General features: G+C 43.1%; 1 protein-coding gene across 1 annotated transcript in view; it reads left to right on the top strand.

Annotated features, from left to right (window-relative positions):
- Positions 1-21,441, top strand: part of EXOC4 (exocyst complex component 4) — a 392,686-nt gene extending 371,245 nt beyond the window's left edge. The window contains exon 18 of the mRNA XM_010710270.4: positions 20,075-21,441. Coding sequence (XP_010708572.2) covers positions 20,075-20,312 — 238 coding nt within the window. The 3' untranslated portion in view covers positions 20,313-21,441. The remainder of the gene's footprint in view (positions 1-20,074) is intronic.
- Positions 21,442-22,270: the final 829 nt, after the last annotated feature.

The following is a 22,270-nucleotide window of genomic DNA, read 5'->3' as shown; positions in this document are numbered from 1 at the left end:
TCACTGCATTAACCAAAAATCCCAACTATAAAGGATTAAAAATATCCCTCAGCTTGATGACTCCCTGTCCTTTCTCCCATTCTTCCCCTGCTTTGGGAGATCAGAGACTGTGTCCCCATATGGTTCTTCACCAGATGGGTGCTGCTGGGTGATGCCCCACGCATCCCAATCAGCCACCCCACTACATGTGCATTAAAACTATGCTGGAACAAATCACCCATCCACAGAGTTTAATTTCCAGTTAAATCTGCAGCTGCTAGGAGTTTTAGTAAGGCATGAATTTATGCCTTCATGACATTTTATAGAGATACTTCTTGGAGTTTCTGACTCTGCAGTACAACAGATTTGCAATAAGATGCCAGCTCTAGACTGGAAGAAGACTGGAGATCACAGATGGATCCCTGTTCATTGTGAATCAGGTATTTCTACATGGCACATCTGTGTCAAAATCAGGTGTTTCAATCTTGTGCAGGTACCCCATCTCCTTGTAGGGCCAGGAACCAAAAGACTCTTTATCCTTTCCTCAGATGAAGAGTTTGATGAAGTTCAGTTTTAAGCTTTACATCCATCAGCGTTTAAGAAAAGAGTTTGGACAGTTTTTTCTTTCGAACACTGAGTCATGGTACTGAGATGTTACAGGAAAGGCAGCGCATCTTGAAGTCTTTCAGTAGTTTTCAGGTCATCTCACCACAGCACTGGGAACTCATACTCTGAATCCCACAGCCTTACAGGGATCAGAAGCCATCTTTCGCTGTCCAGGTTCATCATTTTGGGAAAGGAAGCCTTGCCAAGGCCAGGAAATGCATTTCTTTTGCAGATTCACAGCCATCACCTCCAGGGATTGCCTTAAAAGCAGACCTGTGCTCAGGGAAGTGGTGAAATCACCATCACTGGAGGCATTCAAGAAATGTGGAGATATGACTCTGAGAGATGTGGTTTAGTGGTCATGGTGGGGATGGGTTGACAGTTGGACTGTATGAGGTCTTTTCCAACCTTAATGATCCTATGATCTTCCCACCTCGTAGCATCTTGATGGACACCAGATGAGAGTGGATCCAAACAGCACTGGTTTGTCCAAAGTACTCCTCCTCAGAACAGCACTTGGTACTTTCTCTGTCTCGTCTCAAAAACTACCTCTGAGATACATTCAGTTTTATTACCTCTGCAAAACACATAGATTGTGGATGGTGATTACATATTGCTCCATGATGCCGTCTTCCTCTTCCCATTATTTTGGTTATGTCAGCATAGCAAGCACTGATGCAACACAGTAAATTAGAGAGGGGAAATGATCCAGCTTGGGGGGGAGAAGGAATATGGTTTACTTTTTACATCATTTTTTTCCTCATTTTTGGCAGAATCAGCTCCCTGGTCTGGTTCATAGCAGACCTTGCAAACAGCTATGTTAGCACAATCGAAGGAGAAGGAGCAAACAAAGAAATGAGGTGTAATGCTCTGAAATGATAATGTTCCTGAAAATGGAACTTTGCCTTAAATTAGGTTAAGATATCAGGTGTGAATAAGAGAATTGCTGTAGGTAGCACCAGAGATGCAGCAGGAGGAACAAACACATCCTTATGCAGAAGGCATTATTACTCTTCCCTCCCTATCTTTGGCCTCACTCCAGCCTGAGGATGGACAACTTTTGTTCTCAGGTTTGCTGAGTAGCAGATTTCTTATTCACTGTGTGTATATGGGAAATGCCTTGCCTGCTGCTCTTTCTTCCCGTTAGAAAAATAGTCCAAGATGGTGATTTGCCAGCTGTTGAGAAGCAAAGACCTGACTCTTGGGGGATGACATTTCTCCTGTTTGTCCTTAAGTAATTTTTGCTTAATGAGAGCACTTGAGCACATGAAGATGGAAAGTGGCTGGAACCACCGGGTAATGATAGCATGTCCCTCCCCTACCTTTTGTGGCTGCATGGATTATGAATTCCTCAAGGAAGAGATTTTGCTAGCTTTGTAATTAAAACACTCACCAGAATTTTGCAGAAAAAGAGGCCCTAGAAACCCAAAGAACACACACTCATGTCCAGCAAGGCATCCAAGCCTAAACTTTCAGATATATCCATTGACCCACTGAGCTGGTAAAACTTGCTCTCTAGCTAAAGATCCACCCCAGTCATGTCTCTATCAGAGCTGGTTACCCTCAGTCCTTTACAGTGAGTGGAGCACCTTTAGGGTGTGATTCTCTAAATTGCTTTAAACCAATTGAAATGAGATGCAGGGCCACCTCAGCAGCTGCCCAGGCCAGGAAGTGACTTTGCAGATGTGCACATCAATCCGTAAGCAGTCCTGGGAAGATTTACACCAGGTAGCAGCCCCCTATTAAAGGGATTAGGGGGTCTGAAATTGTTTGGCACTACCTACATCCTCAGTGTCCAAACGTCGTGATGTGCAAAATCACATCACATCCTCTCTTTGCTGGTATTGCTCCATGTAGCAGGAGCATCTTAAAATACCCATTGCGTGCTGGAAGGCAACTGTCCTGCCCAGGCTTTCCACTGTTGACTCAACATTGAATTTTGATCAGCCATTTCGCTTTTTCCCAGAGGTGCTTTTAATCTTCGCACTGTAACCTTTAAAGATAGAGGTTTTAGCGGCCTCCGTAATGATTTTCATGTGGTTGTTTGAGTTGCTCCAAGTAAAGAGATTAATTCAATTTTCCTACACTGGAAATGGACTGAAAAAACAGAGAGACTTCATTGACTTTCTCCACTTGGTTCTTGGTGTGTTAGTGAAACAATCAATGGAGGTGAACTTCTCAGCCAGCCAAAGCCTGCATTCACATTTCCAGGGACACAAGCTCAGGAAGATGCGAATAAACATTTTTAAGAAGTGTTTTTGGCTCTTAGGCTTGGCTACAGCGCTTTCCCATTCTGCATTAACAGCATCAGGATATATTCTCCTGGAAATGAATTACAAATTCCTCATTTATCCCTGAGGTGACAGTCTTTTGCTGATATGTGGTTTCTTGAGACTAATAAGTTTTGAATGTCGCTGGGAAGAAAAAAAAAAAATCAAAGTAATTACTTTATGTTCCCAAGCTCCTTATTTGTGTAGGTGCATGTGTGTTTATCTCTTTCTGTCATGCTGCATTGCTAATGGTAATTAAAGGGAAAGGATTTTTCTTTGTAGAAGTTTTTCTTGTTACTTTTTACCTTTAGTGACTTTGGTCTCCCTGGAAATACTGACCAGTTATGTGTGGAACTGCAGCCACTTAATGTAAGTTCAGGAAATTTTGACTGTCCAACTGGAACTGGTTGTTTTGTTTACCCAGGCCTGCAGTACAAAGCCTTGGGCGCTGTCTCCCACAGTATTCTCTTGGAGAAGCTGCAGTTCGTGCCTAGGACATTTACACCCTTTGCTGGGTAAAGAACTGGCTGGATGGCCAGGCCCAGAGAGTGGTGGTGAATGGAGTTAAGCCCAGCTGGCGACCGGTCAGGAGTGGTGTTCCCTAGGGGTTGGTATTGGGTCCCATCCTGTTTAATATCTTTATTGATGACATGAATGAGGAAATGGAGTGCACCCTCAGTAAGTTTGCAAATGGCACCAAGTTGGGGAAAGTGTAGATCTGTCTGAGGGTAAGAAAGCTTTGCAGAAGGGATCTGAACAGGCTGGCTCAATGGGCTGAAATCAGTGGCCTGAAATTCAGCAAGGCCAACTTCTGGGCCCTGTACTTTGATCACAACAACCCCAGGCAACACTACAAGCTCGAGACAGAGCGGCTGGAAGACTGTGCAGAGAAAAAGAATCAGCGGCTGTTGGTCGATGTTCAGCTGAACATGAGCCAGCAGTGTGCCCAGGTGGCCAAGAAGGCCAATGGTATCCTGGCTTGCATCAGAAAGATTGCAGCCAGCAGAGCAGGAGGTGATCGTTTGTCTGTACTCAGCACTGGTGAGGCTGCACCTCAAGTACTTCTTCAGTTTAGGGCCCCTCACTACAAGAAAGACATCGAGCCCCTGGAACATGTCGAGAGAAGGACAGCAAAGCTATGAGGGGTCTGGAGCACAGTCCTATGAGGAGCAGCTGAGGGAACTGAGATTGTTCAGCCTGGAAAAGAGAAGGATCAGGGGAGACCTTATTGCCCTCTACAACTCCCTGAAAGGAGGTTGTGGCGAGGTGGGGTGAGCTTCTCCCAGGTAACAGTGACAGGACAAGAGGTGATGGCCTTAAGTTGTGTCAGCGGAGATTCAGGTGGAATTTTAGGAAAAAATTCCATGAAAGAATGGTTGGGTATTGGAACAGGCTGTCCAGGGAAGTGTCTGAGTCACCATCCCTTGAGGCATTCAAGAACTGTGGAGATGTGGTACATTATGGACATGCTTTAGTGGCCAATATTGATAGTAGGTGAACATTTGGACTAGACAGTCTTAGAAGGGTGCCAAAATAGAAAGCAATGCCATAGAATCATAAAATGGCTTAGGTTGAAAGGGACCTTAAAGATCATCAAGTTCCAACCCCCCTTGCCATAGATTGGTTGCCCCACACCACATTTGGTTGCCCAGGGCCCCATCCAGCCTGATCTTGAGAACCTGCAAGGATGATGAGGCATCCACAACTTCTCTTCCATCCCTTGTTGAGGACCGCAGCATTTCTCCATTCCTGCATCACTGTGGCACATCCCTGATACTGCCTGGCAAAGCCTCTTGTCCTGACTCACACATTGATGGCAGATGGCTGTCATTCAGCTGGTGCGGCTCTCACCGATGTGCATGCTGCATGGAGTGGCACAGCTCCCCTGCAGAGCAAACACATGCTGTTTTTAATTCAAGACACGAGCAGAATGGCTGAAAAGGAGGAGCGGGCTTGTAAAACTGGGCTTGTGTAGCTTGGAGAAGAGAAGGCTCCGGAGAGGCCTCACTGTGGCCTTCCAGTACTTGAAGGGAGCACATGAACAGGAGGGGGAACGGCTGTTTACGAGGGTGGATAGTGATAGGACAAGGGGGAGTGGTTTTAAACTGAGACAGGGAAGGTTTAGGTTAGATATTAGGGGAAGCTTTTCACACAGAGGATGGTGACAAACTGGGACAGGTTGCCCAAGGAGGTTGTGGATGCCCCATCCCTGGAGGCATTCAAGACCAGGCTGGATGTGGCTCTGGGCAGCCTGGTCTGGTGGTTGGTGACCCAACACATAGCAGGGGGGTTAAAACTCGATGATCATTGTGGTCCTTTTCAACCCAGGCCATTCTATGATTCAGTGATGATTCTATTCTATGACACTATTTAAAAGAGGTCAAAATTTGCCTCCAGGCTGCAGATCAAATCTGAAGAAACCTTCAGAGTCATCCTACAGGAACGCATATCCCTGTGAGCATACGTGAATGCAAACCCCATGTCTGAGCCCTCACAAATACTGCTCAAAAAATAGCTTTTAGAAACTGCCTTCTGCTTCCATGCTTTGCAGCAGGTTCTGCAGGTGTGCAGTTGTGCTGCAGGTGTCATTACCCTCTGGGGGACTTTCCATGTAAATGCACAGCAAACAGCTATTAGAGAAAGGAGAGATATCATAAGAAGAGAAGTTTGTGTGAGTCCCCCCCCCCCCAAAAAAAGGCAAAGAAAGGAAAGACCATCAGTATGGAAAGAACAGTCTTCCCAGACATTTGTCTGCAGCTGATATAAAGGTAAATATTGGATTGTCAGCTTGAAATGCATCTCTATTGCCTACCTCCAGCCTGCAAATGGAAGCAATTAGAAAAATGTCCTGCTTTTTTCACAGTAGGCTGCTTCTTTCTAACACAAGCCCCACAGATAGAAAGACACAAGCAAGTCTTTAAGTAGCAGATTGGTTTACCCTGTCAGTCAGATCTCATTAGAAACTGCAATGCTTCATACCCAGTAATCTGCTCAGAAGCCATAGATATTGGTGCAGTGTGATACCTTTTTTAAGAATTGCTACTCATCACTTTTTCATGCACTGAAGTCATATCTTTTTCAGGGGTCTCTCTCTTAAATTGAGCCTGGGAGCAGAGTGTACATGCTGGCACCCAGGAATCAGAAATGCTTCACTTGGAAGGTGTACCAGTTGGCAGGGCATGGCTGATAGGGAAAGAAAATGGTACAGAAATGGCCAGTTCTGGAAAGCGTGGTTTTCAGAGTCACATGAGTGAGGACAAAGGAGCAGTGGGTGGCAGTGGCACAGGGCCAATTTCTGTAAGAAGGAAAATGAGCAAAGTGCTGCATCGAGTCATGCCATACTGATGGGGTTAGGGAGGAGCAAGACATCTGAATGGTAGGGTGCAGGGTAGAAGTCACACTGCAGAGCCAGACAAGTTTTCATCTTCTTTAAGTTATGTATGAAAATCTCTCCATAACCAGGAAGTCCAAGAAATGTAGCTCGTGCCTATAGAAGTAAGAGCATTTCTCCAAGTATCTTGGAGGCATCTCTCTGACTCAGCGAGTCCTTAGTGACTGGGAAAGTGGTCCAGGGAATCATCACTGTTATATATCCAGGTTGGATATTAGGAAAATATTTCTTCTCAGAAAGAGTGGTGAGGCATTGGAACAGGCTGCCCAGGGAGGTGGTGGAGTCATCATCCCTGGAGGTGTTCAAGAAAAGGGGAGATGTGGCACTGAGGAATATGGTTAGGGGGCATGGCAGGGATGGACTGATGGTTGGACTGTTATCTTGGAGGTCTTTTACAACCTTAATGATTCTGTGATTCTCTGATCACTGTCTGACCTGCTTCTCTCTGGGCAGGTACTATTGGCCACAGACAGAGTTGGGACACCAGGAGATGGACTTTTGGTAGATCCTGCATTACATGGCAGCTCCCTGGGTGCTTGTCTTATTCTGCAGGGATGAGCAGACCTTAGGATCCCTGTGACCAACAACACTGCCAACATGTTCCAATATCCAACTGAGACCATTCTATGATTCTATGAAAAATGAAATAATTCTATGAAATATGCTTGTACCAGTACCTGTGCTCACCTTGTCATGTGCTCTAGGCATGGCAGTCACACTCAACTGCTTAAGGACTGAACACATAGAACCATAGAATCATAAGGGTTGGAAAAGACCTCTAAGATCAGCAAGTCCAACCGTCCACCTACCACCAATATTGCCCCCTAACCAGGTTCCCAGTACCATATCTACACATTTCTTGAACCTCTCCAGGGACAGTGATTTCACCACCTCCCTGGGCAGCCTGTTCCAGTGCCTGACCACTCTTCTGGAAAAGTTTTTCCTAATACCCAGCCTAAAGCTCAAGGACCTTAGGTTCTCTATGCTCCTTGTGTTGCCATCTAGAGGATGAGGATCATTTAGGCCCAGGAATCTGCAGGCCATTCTGGGTGATGTTTCCTACATAGCCAGTAGAGTGTACAACTCTCTCAGTATTACTGGGATTTCTTTTCCTGTGTCACATTCCAAATCTGAGTTGGCCAACGAAATTTCAAAGGCTGTTGTTCCACATTTAAGATCCTGAGAGCTGGGGCTGATGAAAAGCTCTTTAATTACATTGGGAACTTTCCTTTCTCAGCTAAAGCACTGATGATTAGGGTGGTAATTTGTCTTCCTGCTAGGGAATATTCTCACCTCCAGTTTTTCTATTTCCCATTTCCTGTGGGTTCTACAGAGCCTTTCTCTAGAGCAAAGGACCACTGATCAGTATACAAAGAAGCCACAGCCTCACACAGAGACCGCCAATGAGGCCATCTCCTGGCTTTGGGCTCTAATCATGTTCTTACAGTCTTGAAGTTGCCTCATATGAGGACAAGTTGCCTTGCTGCAGCTTTGGATCACGGAAGATCAGCTCCAGGTCACTACTGAACTCTTCAAGTTCATACAGTAGCATCCTGTTTTTTGTATTCTGCCACCTTAGTGGCTTTCATCATGAGCTTTCCCAGATAAACTGTGGTCCATGTGAGCTGGATTTTGGTTTGAACGTCCTAACCACCCTCTGGCTTCCAACCTGTGAGACGAAAATGCTGACTGCAAGGAGAAGCTGTGATTTTTACAGCTAAATCAGGAAAGAACTGAGTAAACTAAGAGATGGTTCTTCAGCTGCAAAAGGTGACTGACTCCATGGCACAGAAACCCACAGGGGAATGCAGATCAGGCAGTTCTTGTATGCCCAAGGAAGGTCCTGTGGTGAGGCTGACATTAAAAATTCTGACTCAAATGCAGGAAACACAGAGTTAAGGAGGTGAATTATTGATTGAGTGCAACTATTACCATATCTGACAGATGGAGACTGTCTGAGAACGTTTTGCAGAGTGGCATCTGCACTGTGCCTGATTGGCATCCCTGAACTTTCACATATCAGATGCAGAGTATCAACACACAAACTCTGATGCAGCAATTAAATCTGTCCTGTAATGAACCTGGGCTTGACAACCAAGAGAAATCCATGCACTCACTTGAAGACTGAAAGTCTTAATTCTTGTATTTTAGCAAGATATTAAAATAATTACATCCAGACCACTGTGTTTGAATCTATACTTATGATGCCAGCATACATTAATATGTATCACTTTCAGGAAATGATTTGCAGTGTGTCATCTCTTACTTGGATTTTATTGAAGGCTGTAAATCTTGCCTTGTATTTTACAATTTGTATTCCAGATTTGAGATCAAATAGTACATACAGGATAGAAAATTCAGATGGCATGTCATGTCATGGACTCTTAGAATCATTATGATTGAAAAAGACCTCTAAGATTACTTAATCCAACCGTTCACCACCCACCAATATTGCCCACTAAGTGTCATATAAGTGCATTGACTTCTAAAGATGAAGTGAATCCCTCCAGTGCGTGCAGAAGTCATACATTAGAGATAGATTCCACATTGTGTTGTTTTGTTTGCAAGAACGGAGAGAAAAAGAAAAGAAGTGCAAATAATAGCAAATTCCACGCTTTCATGAGGAGCACTTGTATTATGAAGAAGCAATATGTAAAATGCATCATTTTATAATAAGATTCAGTGTCTTTGTGTTCTCAGTTGTTTTCTTAAGCCCAACACAACTTGGTAAATGATTGTGTTTTTTTGCAATCTGTTAAATGCTTGGCACGCTGCATGAGATTTGTTCTGCCTTCCCTTGTAGCATGCAAATGGGCAGATTCTCAGAATCACCAGGAAAATGCGCTTTTTGTCTCTGGAGGACATTCAAAGTTTGAGACTTGTGGTGAAGCTGGCCCTGCTTTGGGGTTACCAGCATGGAGATGGCTTTAACTGGGTTGTACCAGGTTGGATATTCAGAAAAAATGTACTGTTGGGAAGAGTGGTAGAAGAGGCTGCCCTGGGAAATGGTGGAATCGTCATCTTTGGAGGTGTTCGTGAAACATGGAGATGTGGCACTGAGGGACGTGGTTAGTGGGCATGGTGGGGCCTCACGCCATTCCTTGTCCATTCATAGGAGGGAGGTCATTGCCTTCAATCCCCTTAGGTCATGGTGGTGGTAACTCCTTGCTGATGAGCCCATGGGTAGGGTTTGAGGCTGCTGTATGGTTTTATTATCCTGCTTGTTTGGATAGATCTTGCCCAGTGTTGAGCAAGTGGCAATCAATACACTGGATGTTAAAAAAACTTAGAAAGAGTGGGGAGGCATTGGAACAGGCTGCCCAGGGAGGTGATGGAGTCTCCCTCCCTGGGCTTATTCATGAAAGAGGTAAATGTGGCACTGAGACATGTGGTTTAGTAGACATGGTAAGGATGGGTTGGTAGTTGGGCTGGATGATCTTAGTAGTCTTTTCCAACTGTAAGGTTTCTATGATTCTGTTCTTCTGTGCTTCCTCAATCACAGAGGTTTCTAGACTTGCACAAGATAATGGATGGTGCTACCAGGAGAAAACATGGTAGTGCTATGAGGCAAGTGAATCTAAAAACAAGGACTCTTGCATGGGAAGGCATCAATGTGTTCAACAAACAAATGATTACACACCGATTTTTACATTAGCTTAGCCATAAAAGCTCTATTTCCTAACTCTTGAAGCTACTACAGCGTTCAAACCAAACGAACAAAGATGGCAAGAAAAAAAAATGTAAACAGGAGTTTTCAAGGATTTTTGGCAATTTGCTTCACACCAGCGAGTGGTTCAGGCCTCCTTTGAAGCACCGAGGGTCAACCTCAGTCTACTACAGGCAGATATTGGCTTGGTGGACCTCACAGTTTACGTGTTACATCCTGATCTGCCTCAAGCAGATGTGTCCTTCATCCATCGCTACCCACCGAACATTCCCCTTTATATTAAAAATCAGCAAACATGCACCACTGAACATCTCCCCCATTACAACATTGGGGTATTTTTATCTGGTTCCAAGCCACTTAATCCTAAATAAAACTGGTTGTTGGGTTTGGTTGTTTTTTTGTTGTTTTTTCTTTTCCTCACAGTAATGGTTGTTCCCAAAGGGTAGCTAAGATTGTATTATTTTTTGCTGACTGGAGCAATCTGCAGTAGTTTCCATCGAACTGCTGACACTCTCTTCTTTAGGGCTACATTCATTTCCACATCTCCTCTCATTTATGCATGAGGCAAGGGGAAAAATTGTTTAATATTCTTTATAAACTGGCATATGGTATAGATAATTTTTTTTCTTTTTACTATATGCAGTAAAAATGCAAATGTGTGTAGCTTATTTGCAAATGCTGGCATTAATAACTGATATTTGAACAGGCCAGATTAGCACTTTTACTGATATATTAAAAAGATTTTTTCCAATCATTTGCACACTCAAAATCAATTTTAATACAACATGCAAATTGAATTTAATTTTTTTTATTTAAAATTGCATTTATCTGCTTGAACCATTAAATTTACTATTTAATATGTACTTTCCAGCTCACTTGGTTAGAATTTCATTGCTCTTTATCTGTATAAATTTAATTAGCCTTGATATCATCAGTATATTATAGAACTAATTAAAGATTTAGATAAGTGCTGAAGGTGCTTATTTAATACCCTATAAAGTTCCATTTGGAGAGTGAGAAATTTCGTCCTTCCTTGTAGCAGCCAGGATGGAGCTACAAGGAGTGTCTCAGACATTGTTTTTGAAAAATATCATTTAATGGGTTTTAATGGATTTATCCTTCTTTTGAAAAAGCTGTGTAATTACTGTGTATTCCTGCACAGTGTGAGGGTGGCTGCTGTCTTTCAGGGAATGGTTTGTAAATGATCCAAGCATGCGTTCCCATCCACGATGATGCCATCTGATGCAGAGATCCCCATATGCCACGTGTCCCCAGTAGGGCATGGAGCCCCAAGGCATGAGGGACAAACTGTGCCTGATTTGTGCCCTTATTAAGGGCTGCAATTTGCAGAGATACCACATGAAGAACCATTATGCTATCAATTCTCCTTTATTTCTTTCTCTCTTGTTTTATTTTCAATTGCAAACCATTTCACATCCTGGGCACTTGCATATTTTGGCTTTTTAATGTTCTTTGGTTCTTAATGTTCTTAATGTTCTGCTGCTGTAGGAACACAGCTCGTGGCCTCCTACCCAAGTCATGGTGCGTGGTGATGGGACATCTCCTTTTGGGCTTCCAAGAGGCTGTGGATGAGGCTGTCCATGGTGCACATCGAGAAGGTGTAGATCACAGCACAGGACATACATTTTTGGCTGGTTTAGCCTCATTCTAGGTTCCCTCTACAGCCCATAGATAAAAATATGCCTTCTTGGCCATAGTTCACCCTATGCTGACATCAGAGATACCCATTTATTTAGTTGGTTGTAAGAGGACCTAAGGTTGACTAGATGGTTGGACTAGATGTTCTTTGTGGTCTTTTCCAACCTCTGTGACTAGCACAGTAATGACAATCTTCTGTGTGGACAATTAAACCCATCTGAATTCCCCGTAAGTGCTTTGGGTTCTTCAGGAGGCAGAAAATGGACATTACTATTGTTGTGCCCAGAACTGGTCCAGATTAATTAAAAATCAAGAAGGAAATTTTAAAAGAAATGACAAACAGGATATGCATTCATCTGTGGAATAGTGTCCTGAGTTTGTAATGATATTCTCTCCTGTGTTTTAGGGCTATGACCTGCATTGAGGAACATGGTTTAAGATAGGCAGTGTTTAGGGAATGGATATATGTGGCAGGTGCCTTCCAGCAACAACTCCTATTTTGTTATCATAAGCTCCCAAAATGATTGAAGACCCAGCATCCATGCTTGCAGCCTCTTGTTTTAAAATGCTGATCACTGGGTGACCTTATTGCACTCTGTAACTCCCTGAAGGGAGGTTGTAGCAAGGTGGGGTTTGGCCTCTTTATCCAGGTAACAGCAATAAGACAAGAGGTAATGGTCTCAAGTTGTGCCAGGGGTGGCCCAGGTTGCATATTTGGAAACTTTTCTTCTCAGAAAGAGTGGTGAGACATTGGAACAGGTTGCTCCGAGGGGTGGTGGAGTCGCCATCCCTGGAGGTGTTCAAGAGAAGGGCAGATGTGGCACTGAAGGATGTGGTTAGTGGGCATGATGGAGATGAGTGGCAGCTGGAGTAGATGATCTTAGTGTTTTTTTCCAACCTTAATGACTCTATGATTCTATGCAAATATCATTGCAATCTTCATGAGGTGTAGAAATTACAGTAATTGTGGGTTTATGTGTATTTTCCATTGACTCGTATTGCAGTTTTTGAGAACTCGCTTTGCAAAATCTAACATGCTGCTGTTTATCCCACCTGTCCCATCTCTGGTGCCCAAGTAACCATCAGCTCCATCCCCCATGGGCATCTCTTCTCATTCAACTCAAACCCAAAACTCTATGTCTTCTGTACTACATGAACCGAAGTTACCTCATTTCTTTCTGCACCTTCCCTTCTTGCACTCATTCACCTCCTCCATATATGTGACTGTAATAGTTCTATTGAGATCTGCCTTTATCAAAATGAAGTGACTTCATTACTGCAGCTTTGGTCATTTTTTTCTTTTCAAGTACATATTCATTGTTCTGTCTTGTGGGTGCTTTTTTTTGGGGTGTGTGTGTTTAGATTTAGTCTGTAAGTGCTTCATACTTAACCTTTTTTACTATCTTACTAGATTTCTTATTAGAGTATTGTAAAAGTGACTCCCTAATCCCCCAAAAGTGCAAGAGATAAAGCACAGAACACTTTTTTTTTGTTGTTCCCTTTGGGTAAGTCAGCACCCAGATCCAAGTTCTCCCCTTCTGAATTTGTTTCTGTCCACATCATTACAGAGTAGGCACCCAGCTGTATAATGAGTGAATAATTAAAGTAAGATTCTCTATTCTGAAACATCACACTGTTTGTCTGAAGATCCTTCTCTTAAGAAGAGATCAAGTCATTCTCAGGGAAATCAGAATTTAATTTTGAATTTACCTGGCCATCTTTTGAAAAACTTTTTTGTGTGCAGGCCTTGGGTTATAGGTTAGCATTAGCATTTAAATATAGAATGGTGTTAATAGTCCTCAGAGGATCTTGTCTCAACCTGACTGCCTTTTCAGAGATTTTTTTTTAATGAGAGCCTCTTTATTTTTTTCCCTTTCCCCAAGAAAAGAGTTCAAGTTACCATCTTACTTGATAAATATACTAAAAGTGCATCTTTGCAAAATGGATTTGTTTTAGGCAAGTTGATGTTTTGTTTTAAAACTGATATTTAACAGAAAGAAAAGGACAATTTTATAATAGGCTGGCCAGGGAGCTGGTGGAGTCACCATTCTTGGAGGTATTCAAGAAATGTGGAGATGTGGTACTTCAGGGCATGGTTTAGAGGGCAGTATTGGTGGTAGGCGAACAGTTGGACTAGATGACCTTAGAGATCTTTTCCAACTTTAATGATTCTCTAATTCTGTAATTGGCTTTAGCAATTTTGATTTGCCCATGAGATGTTTTTTGTTTGACCTGAGAATCATTTCCATCTGTAATATGTCTTCATTTATTTGTTGTTAATACAAAGATGTTCATATGAAGTTAGATTTTCCTGGGCCTTCTAAGTCAGCAGAAAGGGTACAGCAGTATTTGAGCTTTGGATTGGGCAGTGAGGGCATTTTCTCTTGATCTTGGATACCTTACACAGTCCTTCACTTCTCATCTCAAAACACAACCATCAACCCTGAGGCTGAATGTAAAGGAGACTTTAGCTAGGTGTTTACCATCCTCCCACAGGAAGCCTTACCTATGGAAGAGGGGTTGGAACTTGATGATCCTTGAGGTTCCTTTCAACCCAAGCCATTCTATGATTCTGTGATCCTAAAGAACTGAAGTCTTGGAGGCAAATGGATGTCTCCTTCCCTTTGTAGAACAGCAATTGTCAGTACTTCCACAGGAAATTAGGAGAAATCAGGAGAGATCATAGAATCAAAAAACTGTTGGGGTTGGAAGGAACCTCTGGAGATCACCTAGTCTGGCCTTCTCTGCCAAACCAGATCCCCTCAAGTAGGTCACACAGGAAGGCATCCAGGCATGTTTTGAATACCTCCAGAGAAGGAGACTCCACAATCTCTCTGGGCAGCTTGTGGCTGGGTTCTGTCACACTCACAGTTACTAAGTTCTTCCATGTGTTTGTATGGAACTTCCTGTATTGCAGTTTTTTTCCTGTTGCTCCTTGAAGTGTAGCTGCTCACCACCAAAAAGAGCTTGGCCCCATCCATTTGACCTCAGCCCTTTAGGTATTTATAAGCATTGACAAGATTCCCTCTCAGACTTCAGCCCTAGATCTTTCAGCCTTTCCTCCTAAGAGAGATGTTCCTCTAAGCCCCTTGTAATCCCTGTAGACCTCCAGTGGACTCTCTTTGGCAGTACACTGTCATTCTTGAACTGAGGAGTCCAGAACTGGACACAGGACTCCCTCATGAGGGCAGAGTAGAGGGAAAGGAGAACCTCCCTCATCCTGCTGGCCACACTTTATTGAATGCACCCCAACCTGCTGTTGGCCTTTTTGGACAGAAGGACACAACTGCTGGCTCATGGCCAATCTGTTGTCCACCAGGACTCTTAGGTCCTCCTGTGCAGAGCTCCTTTCCAACAAGTCAGCCCCTTAACTTTAGAGATGCATGCTGTTATTTCTTCCAAATGAAGGACTCTACACATGCTCTAGTCAAACTTGATCAGGTCCCACTGTGCCCAACTCTCAGCCTGTCCAGGTGTCACTGAATGGCAGCACGGCCTTTTGGTGAGTCAGCCACTCCTCCCAGCTTTATATCATTAGGAAACTTGCTGAGGTGGGATTCTATCCCTTCATCCAGATCAGCGATTAAGATGTTGAACAAGACAGACCCAACACCAACCCCTGGGTAACATCACTACTTACAGGCCTCTGACTGTACTCTGTGCTCCTTATGTCTGTGCTGCTAAGTCAGCTTGCATCTATCTCATCTAGCCTGCATTTACCAAGCTTCATTACCAGGATGCTGTGGGAGACAGTGTCGAAAGCCTTGCTGAAGTCAAGGTACACAACATCTGCTGTTCTCCCCCTATCTACCCAATCAGTGAGGACATCACAGAAGTCTACCAGGTTGGTAGGGCATGATTTCCCCTTAGTGCATCCACGTTGACTACTAATAGTCTTCTTTCCTTCCAATTGCTTGAAGATGGCATCCAGAACGAGACACTCTGAAAAAACTTGTGCTACATTTATGCATTTCCCTTAGGGATGAACTCAACAAGCCCTATCTACACTTTTCAGCATAAGGCAAATAAATACTAATGATGCAAGTAAGCATACAAATAAGATTTCCCTGATGAGCTGAGTCACCCAGGTGACTTTGTTCCCATCAGCCACGTTCCTGACTGAGGTGGATAAAGATTCCTGAGATCAGCTCTGTTCTCTTCTTAACTCAAGTATCAGACTGCTCAGTGGATCCTGATGCCCAAACTCATGGTCAGTTTAGGATAAATCATCTTACACATGTTTAGCTGTGCTCACATGGAAGCCAACAGAAGGCTTGGGAAACTAAATTCATTTTCCAGTTAGGTATTTTAATCTGCTGTTATTATTTATTAACCCATCTGTCAGATGATAGAATCAACTTTTGATAAATATTAATTCTTCTTCCTGGCTTTAAATCTCAACTTTAAAAACCAGAGCAGTCTGCCAGCATTTCACTGAAAAGAGATCTCCCTCACCTGTCATCCATTTATTTCCCCCATCCCTTGCTAACTTGCTTTTCACAACCTCCTCTTGATAATCAAAAGAGCATTTATAATGGCAGGGACAAATACACTTCTGAAAGTAAAATGAAGAGCCTAAATAAAAAATCACAGAACAAGAGGCTCATCCCACTCACTCTTTCATATTTCATTATTTGATAACATCAGAAGATGAGTCCATCAGAGCTGCTTGGGCAAAGGCAAACAGGAGTGTGTCTGATCAATATTTATTAATACTTTCAAAGACAAGGGAGGCAAAGTTGAGCAGACTTCGTAATGGAGTGAATAATTACTCATGCAAATAAGGTTTGGCCAAAGGCAATGCCATGCCAAAGCGGCAGTTTTTTAATTGCTCCCAATTAAAAATGCATACCTTTTGCTCACTCGTACTGTCTCGCTTGCTCTTTTTTTTTTTTTTTGCAGGAAATTTTTAATTAAAAAATAATCTGATCCTGAACAGAGTGATAGATGAGTCCTGTGTTTATTAGGTATGGAATTCATCTGCAGTAACCCAGGATTTGGGACAGGCTAAGAAAAAAAGCAGTTGTAAGGACACAGAGTAAAGACAAGGTTTGCACTGACTAATGGTGCTGCAGACAGAGCAGCTTTAGCATCTCAGGGGAGGCTATAAAGTAGTATTGGTCACCCAGATGCTCATTGACACCTTGACCAGTCATAATCATAGAATCAATAAGGTTGGAAAAGACCTCTAAGATCATCTAGTCCAAATATCCACCTACCACCAATATGGCCCACTAATCCATGTACCTAAGTACCACATCTCCATGTTTCTTGAACTCCTCCAAGGACGATGACTCCACCCCCTCCCTGGGCACCTGTTCCAATGCCTCACCACTCTTTCAGAGAAGTTTTTCCTAATATACAACCTGAACCTCCCCTGCCCTTCACCATCACAGAGCCAGCCTGAAGAACCAGGGGATGCTCAAGGCTATGCCCCAGAGTGATGCACCCAAAAGGCATTTAAGTAATAGAGGTGGAATCAGATGGACAGATGCCCAAAGGGGCTGTGGTTGTTTCTTCTCCCTCCTGATCCCCTGCTGCAGAGGAGAATCAAAATACCGAGAGGGGAATGTTCTGAAGGAAATGATCTGAAGCATTCTGAAGGACTTATCTTGCAGGAACTGGAAACTGTTTTAGTACATGAGAGCAAAACTGGTAGCACAGCTCCAGCCTCCAGTTTTCTCTGTGTATAATTGCATTCTTGTTGGACAGTCTCTGAGCTTAAAATTTGCCTGATGGGGAAATAATGGGGAAACATTCCAGGTGCGACAGTTCATGTATCTCCGAGAATATGGCTGGGGGAACATAGAAGTAGGAGGGATGTCTTATTCTTTTAGGTTCTTCTTTTAGGAAGTCCAAGAGTTCCATGTTTTGAGCAGAACCTTCCATCTCAGAGAGATTGCCCCAGCCAAGATACGCTTTCTGGTGTTTTTCCCAAAATCCCACCAGAACTGGCAAAAGCAAAATTTCATATCACATCTGTTCAGCTTAAAAAACTGAAGGTGATCAATGTTTCCTAATTCTCACTGTTTACTTTGGCAGCTGTACTGTTTTTATTCTATACTTTGTGTATATAACTGTACTTGAGATATTGCCGATACCCTCAAAGTTAACCTAAGAGTAGATTTCTCCCTGTGTATTGAAACAGCTTTATAAACAGCTTAATCTTGTTAACACATTGAGGCTCACAGCAGCATCTGGGCACTATGTGCTTCACTGAGTGAGCACACCAGGATGCCAGAAGGATGCTGTAGAGCCCACTGGTAGGTACTGCTATTCGAATTTGGACTCTTTGGCCTTTCTGCAGCATCCCAGATAAAACTGTTCAACTGTGCTCCATCTGTTCCAGTGACTGGAGGTGAGAATTGGTTTAGTATCCTGCCTTCCGAATCCAGAATTAAGAAGTGCAGTCCCAGAGTTTAGTGGCTTTTGTTATTGTTCTATCAAAAGATAAAATTTGATGCCATGGCTTTCCAGGGGACCAAGTCAGCCTTGCAGAATGCTTCTTACCTGAACCCCATAGGTATTTTCAGTCATTCTCTGAAGCTCTGGCCTCATTTGGCATTATCAGAATCACAAGAGCTGATGAGTTTGTAGTTTGTAGGGATTACCCAAATGCCATCTGCAAATAGCAGCTGATACAAGGATATGCAAGATCTCTCCCATCCTTACATATCCACCTGCTTTTAGAGATGTACAGTCTGGAATCCTTCTCTTAAGTTAGGGGGATTTGAGGAATCCTTTTGATCAAAATTGCTGCTGAACAGCTCCTGACAATGTTATTCTTAAGCAGCTTGCATGGTTCCCCTTTCCTTTCCAAGAGAAAAGAATTGTATTGCAGAATCACAGAGTATCTTGTGTTCTCCAGAAGCAAAAGTTAGCCTGCCCAATTTTCCCTTGCTTCTAAGGAGAGCCATGTGTCCTTGTACCAGAGCCCAGCTCAGTGTCCCCTGGTGCTGTTGGTGATGCTGGAAAACTCATCCTCCTTCAATTTCAGGATTTTGTATTCTGTATCTCATTTGTGTGGAGCCTAACTGCTTGATTGGTTTTTCAGCTTATTGTTTATCAGCAGAAGCTATTTTTTATTTGCTTCTTGTGCTTTGTGTGTGTACCTTCACTTGCACAAACACATTTCCTTCTTCTCTGATCACTGAACACAAATCCTATCAGTCCTTGTTCTTGGAAGTGATGGTTTTCGAGTCCCCTTCCTCTAGGTGCAAGCCCTTCATCCCACCTGGTCTATGATAGCAGTGATATCGCTGCAGTCTTTCAGCCACAGTAGCAAAGTCTCATCTCACAGCAGCTGGCAATGCCTAGAAGGAGACAGGGGATGAAAATGCAGAGCTCTGAAGCCCAGGAGCCTTAGCCACACAAACAGGCACGAAGCTGCAAACACATGGTTTTGTTACAGCCAGTTCCAGTCATTGCTGCAGTGATTTGCAGTCTGCTGGCAAGCTGCATGCTCTGCAAAAGCACAGCTAAACCAGACCCAGGAGCCTGCAAAGTAAAGAACAAGAGGAATTTAATATGCATTTTTGCCATGCTTGCCCTGATTGTTATTTTAATGCAGTCAAAGAGCAGAGGGAGGGAACGAGATGATAACTTTTCCTGGAGCCCTTTCTCTTGGGTTTTAAATAATTGATCCTACCAAGACATAAGGATTAGACTGCAGCCTTCTCCTGCAGAAGCATGGGGGAGTTATGCAAGTGCTGGAAGTAACAGCGTTTGGTTGAAACAATCCTTGCTGCAACGTAATGCAAGAAAGGGATATTTTTACTTCTTCCCTAAGCTTTTCAGACCTTTATTTCTTTATAGGGGTCTGTTACATCTGTGCAAGTTATACAGTTTACCAGTTCCTCTAGAAAAAGCAGTACTTTTTATCCATGCACACTTCTTTTTTTTTTTTTTTCCTTGTTTTGATACCCCAAACAGACCAAAACCCACAGCCAAGATTGTCTGCTCCCTGGATCTTAGTACTGTGGAGTCATAAAGGAGAACCTTCCCCTTACTCTGACTTTGAAGGGTCTGCCCAGGTTTGGGACCCCCTCTGCCTAAAGGAGCTTTGTAAAACAGTATGTTTGCATGGCTTCCCTTGGACAGGATGCTTTTCTGTTGGTATTATCTAAACCACAGACCTGCAAGAGATCTTTCACCTTGGTACAGATGGGGAAATTGAGACACAGAGCATGAAAGTGTGACATCTTGGCTGAAGGTAATAACTAGCAAAGAGGATCTCTCAGTTCCCCATAATTTGTGTTTTGAGTATGCAAGAGTGTTGGGAGCAGGGAGAGTAAGAGGTTTGCTCCCATGTACTTCTGCACTTTATATTAACTTTGTGTTAAATAGCAATGCCTTTGTGCTCTGCTTGTCCAGCACCTGATGCAACCTTCTCAGCTCATGGCAATGCTGAGTAAAAAATAATCACTGATGATATCCTATAGAATTAAAGGTCTGGAGCTTCAAATATCAATACTCACCAGACGTTGTTTGCTTGCTTTCCAGGCAATATTATGAGATGCTCTACAACACAGCAGATGAGCTCTTAAACCTGGTGGTGGATCAAGGTGTGAAGTACACAGAGCTGGAATACATCTATGCCCTGAACTTACTGCACCGGAGCCAGACGGGTGTGGGAGACCAAACCACACAGAACATGAGGTTGCAGAGGCTGAAGGAGATCATTTGTGAGCAGGCTGCTATTAAACAGGCCACCAAGGACAAGAAAATCACCACTGTTTAATCTGCTCAGGCACAGTGAGCAGCAGAGTCTGTCAGATTGCAAGTTCAGATTTCTGTGTTTTTGTTATAATTTATGGCAAAAGAATGTATCTTCTGGGTGACTGCTAGCGAGAAAGGAAATGCGATTTAAAATTTGGTTTGGGGGTTTTCTTGGGGTAGGGGTTGATGTGTAATCATGTAATGCTTCCTTAATGTGTTCTCCCAGTAGTGGTTGCACTGTAGGAGGAACAGGCATTCTGGTGGAGATTTAGGTGGGGTGTTTGGCTTTGCTCTGTCGCTGCTGCTTTGCCTTGGGATGTAAGGCAGGATGGAAAAAGAGATTTCACACTGGCTGAGGTCAGAGCCGTCAGTGAAAGTTCAGACCACACTGAAGTAAAAAGCACCATGACATTATTTGTTGGTAACATGTGAGATCGTGATGATTTTAAAGCTGTTCCAACAGTGTTGCTGCATGGGAAGCATGTTTCATCTCTGCCATTGCTTTTTGCAGTGACAGTCATAGATGCATTTAGTTTTCTGCTGTTTCCACTGCAAAGAGATCTAGTTGCTTATTCCTCCAGATAGTAATAAGCCAATTCTCGTAATGGGAGGTAACGTGGGACCATTTGTTTCCACTTCTACTTTTTCATTATCACGGAGCATATGGCATCAGTTTCCGCAGCTCATACTGCACTGGATGATAGTGAATGTAGGAGAAAATTGTCAATATAAAGGTAATAGCTGAACTTAATTCTCTTTTTCTGAATATATCTTTAGAGTATGCCCAGCTCAGAAGATATTTTCTAATCACCATTTGATGTGCTGGAAGGACACACAGTAGCTCAGCACTGAATGATCAGCAAGGGCAGGAGGAGGGCACATTCTAGCTCTGCAGAATGAGGAGAGCTCACATCACCATTCTGTCCTGCTTTGGCCATTTGTACCTGCCTGATAAAAGATTCCTTATTTACTGGGGCTGATAAGTTTATGTCAGCTTTCCAAACCAAGGATGCACTGTACTTGTATTTGTCAGGTGAATAGCAAACCCAGCTGGGTTTCGCATTCTGAGATAGGTTCTCTCTGAGCTGTGTAACTGCTCGTGCATCTGTCTTGAAACTTCAGAATTAAAAGATACTTGAGGACTCCTCAAAGGCTCTGGTGCTTTGTTTTTTTTAAGAACTTTTGTTGTATTGAAAAGATTCTTTTCCAGGTCCAAAGTCATATGGTGTCCTCCAAGAAGTGGTCTTCTGAATCAATCAAATTCCCAGCTGCCCCAGTCTAACTGGACAAGAACTTTCACAACCTCCATGTTAAAAGAACCCAGTAGTTCCAATTGTTAAGAATCCTCTGATTTCTGTTCTCATTTTTTTCATAAACTCAGTTTTTCATGTCCAAGAATTCATTCCTTTCGATGAGGAATTTGCATGAGTAAGAGTGGTGAGCAGCCACCATGATCATGCATGATGATGTGGGATCTTCCTGGGATAACACACGAGCTTTGTATTCACTAACTGTGGCATCCAAGATGTGCTGCAGAGAGGATGCAAGAAAGGAACCTGTTATGGATCCAGACGTGGGAGGATGGAAAAGAAGCTGCACGGTAAATGTAGGATAGATTTCAGACCCTTTGAGGTAGGTGTGGAGCTCTGAATTCAGGCTGGGCTGTTGTGGCCTAGAGTCAAACTATTTTGGATTCCATTTGTCTCTAATTGCTTAATAATCTGAGACTGCCTCATCTTTACACGGCTGATCTCAAGCTTTGAAGTCCACATTTTCTACCCACCGAGCAGCTGTGCTGGTAGATGCCACAACATATGAAAACAAGAAAATTTCAAATGTACCAGTCTGTATTCTTCCAAAGTAAATTATTTAAAAGATTTTTCTTTGAACTACACATCACTTTGTCCATCACGCCACCACAAGCAGTAAATACCAAGTCCTGGGTCAGGTCTGTTCACTGTCTTGAGGTGTGAGAAGGAA

This window comes from Meleagris gallopavo, chromosome 1 (assembly GCF_905368555.1).
Source record: "Meleagris gallopavo chromosome 1, MGAL_WU_HG_1.1, whole genome shotgun sequence".
NCBI lineage: Eukaryota > Metazoa > Chordata > Aves > Galliformes > Phasianidae > Meleagris > Meleagris gallopavo.
The sequence above is the reverse complement of the archived record's forward strand: the minus strand, read 5'-3'. Positions and strand labels throughout refer to the sequence as shown.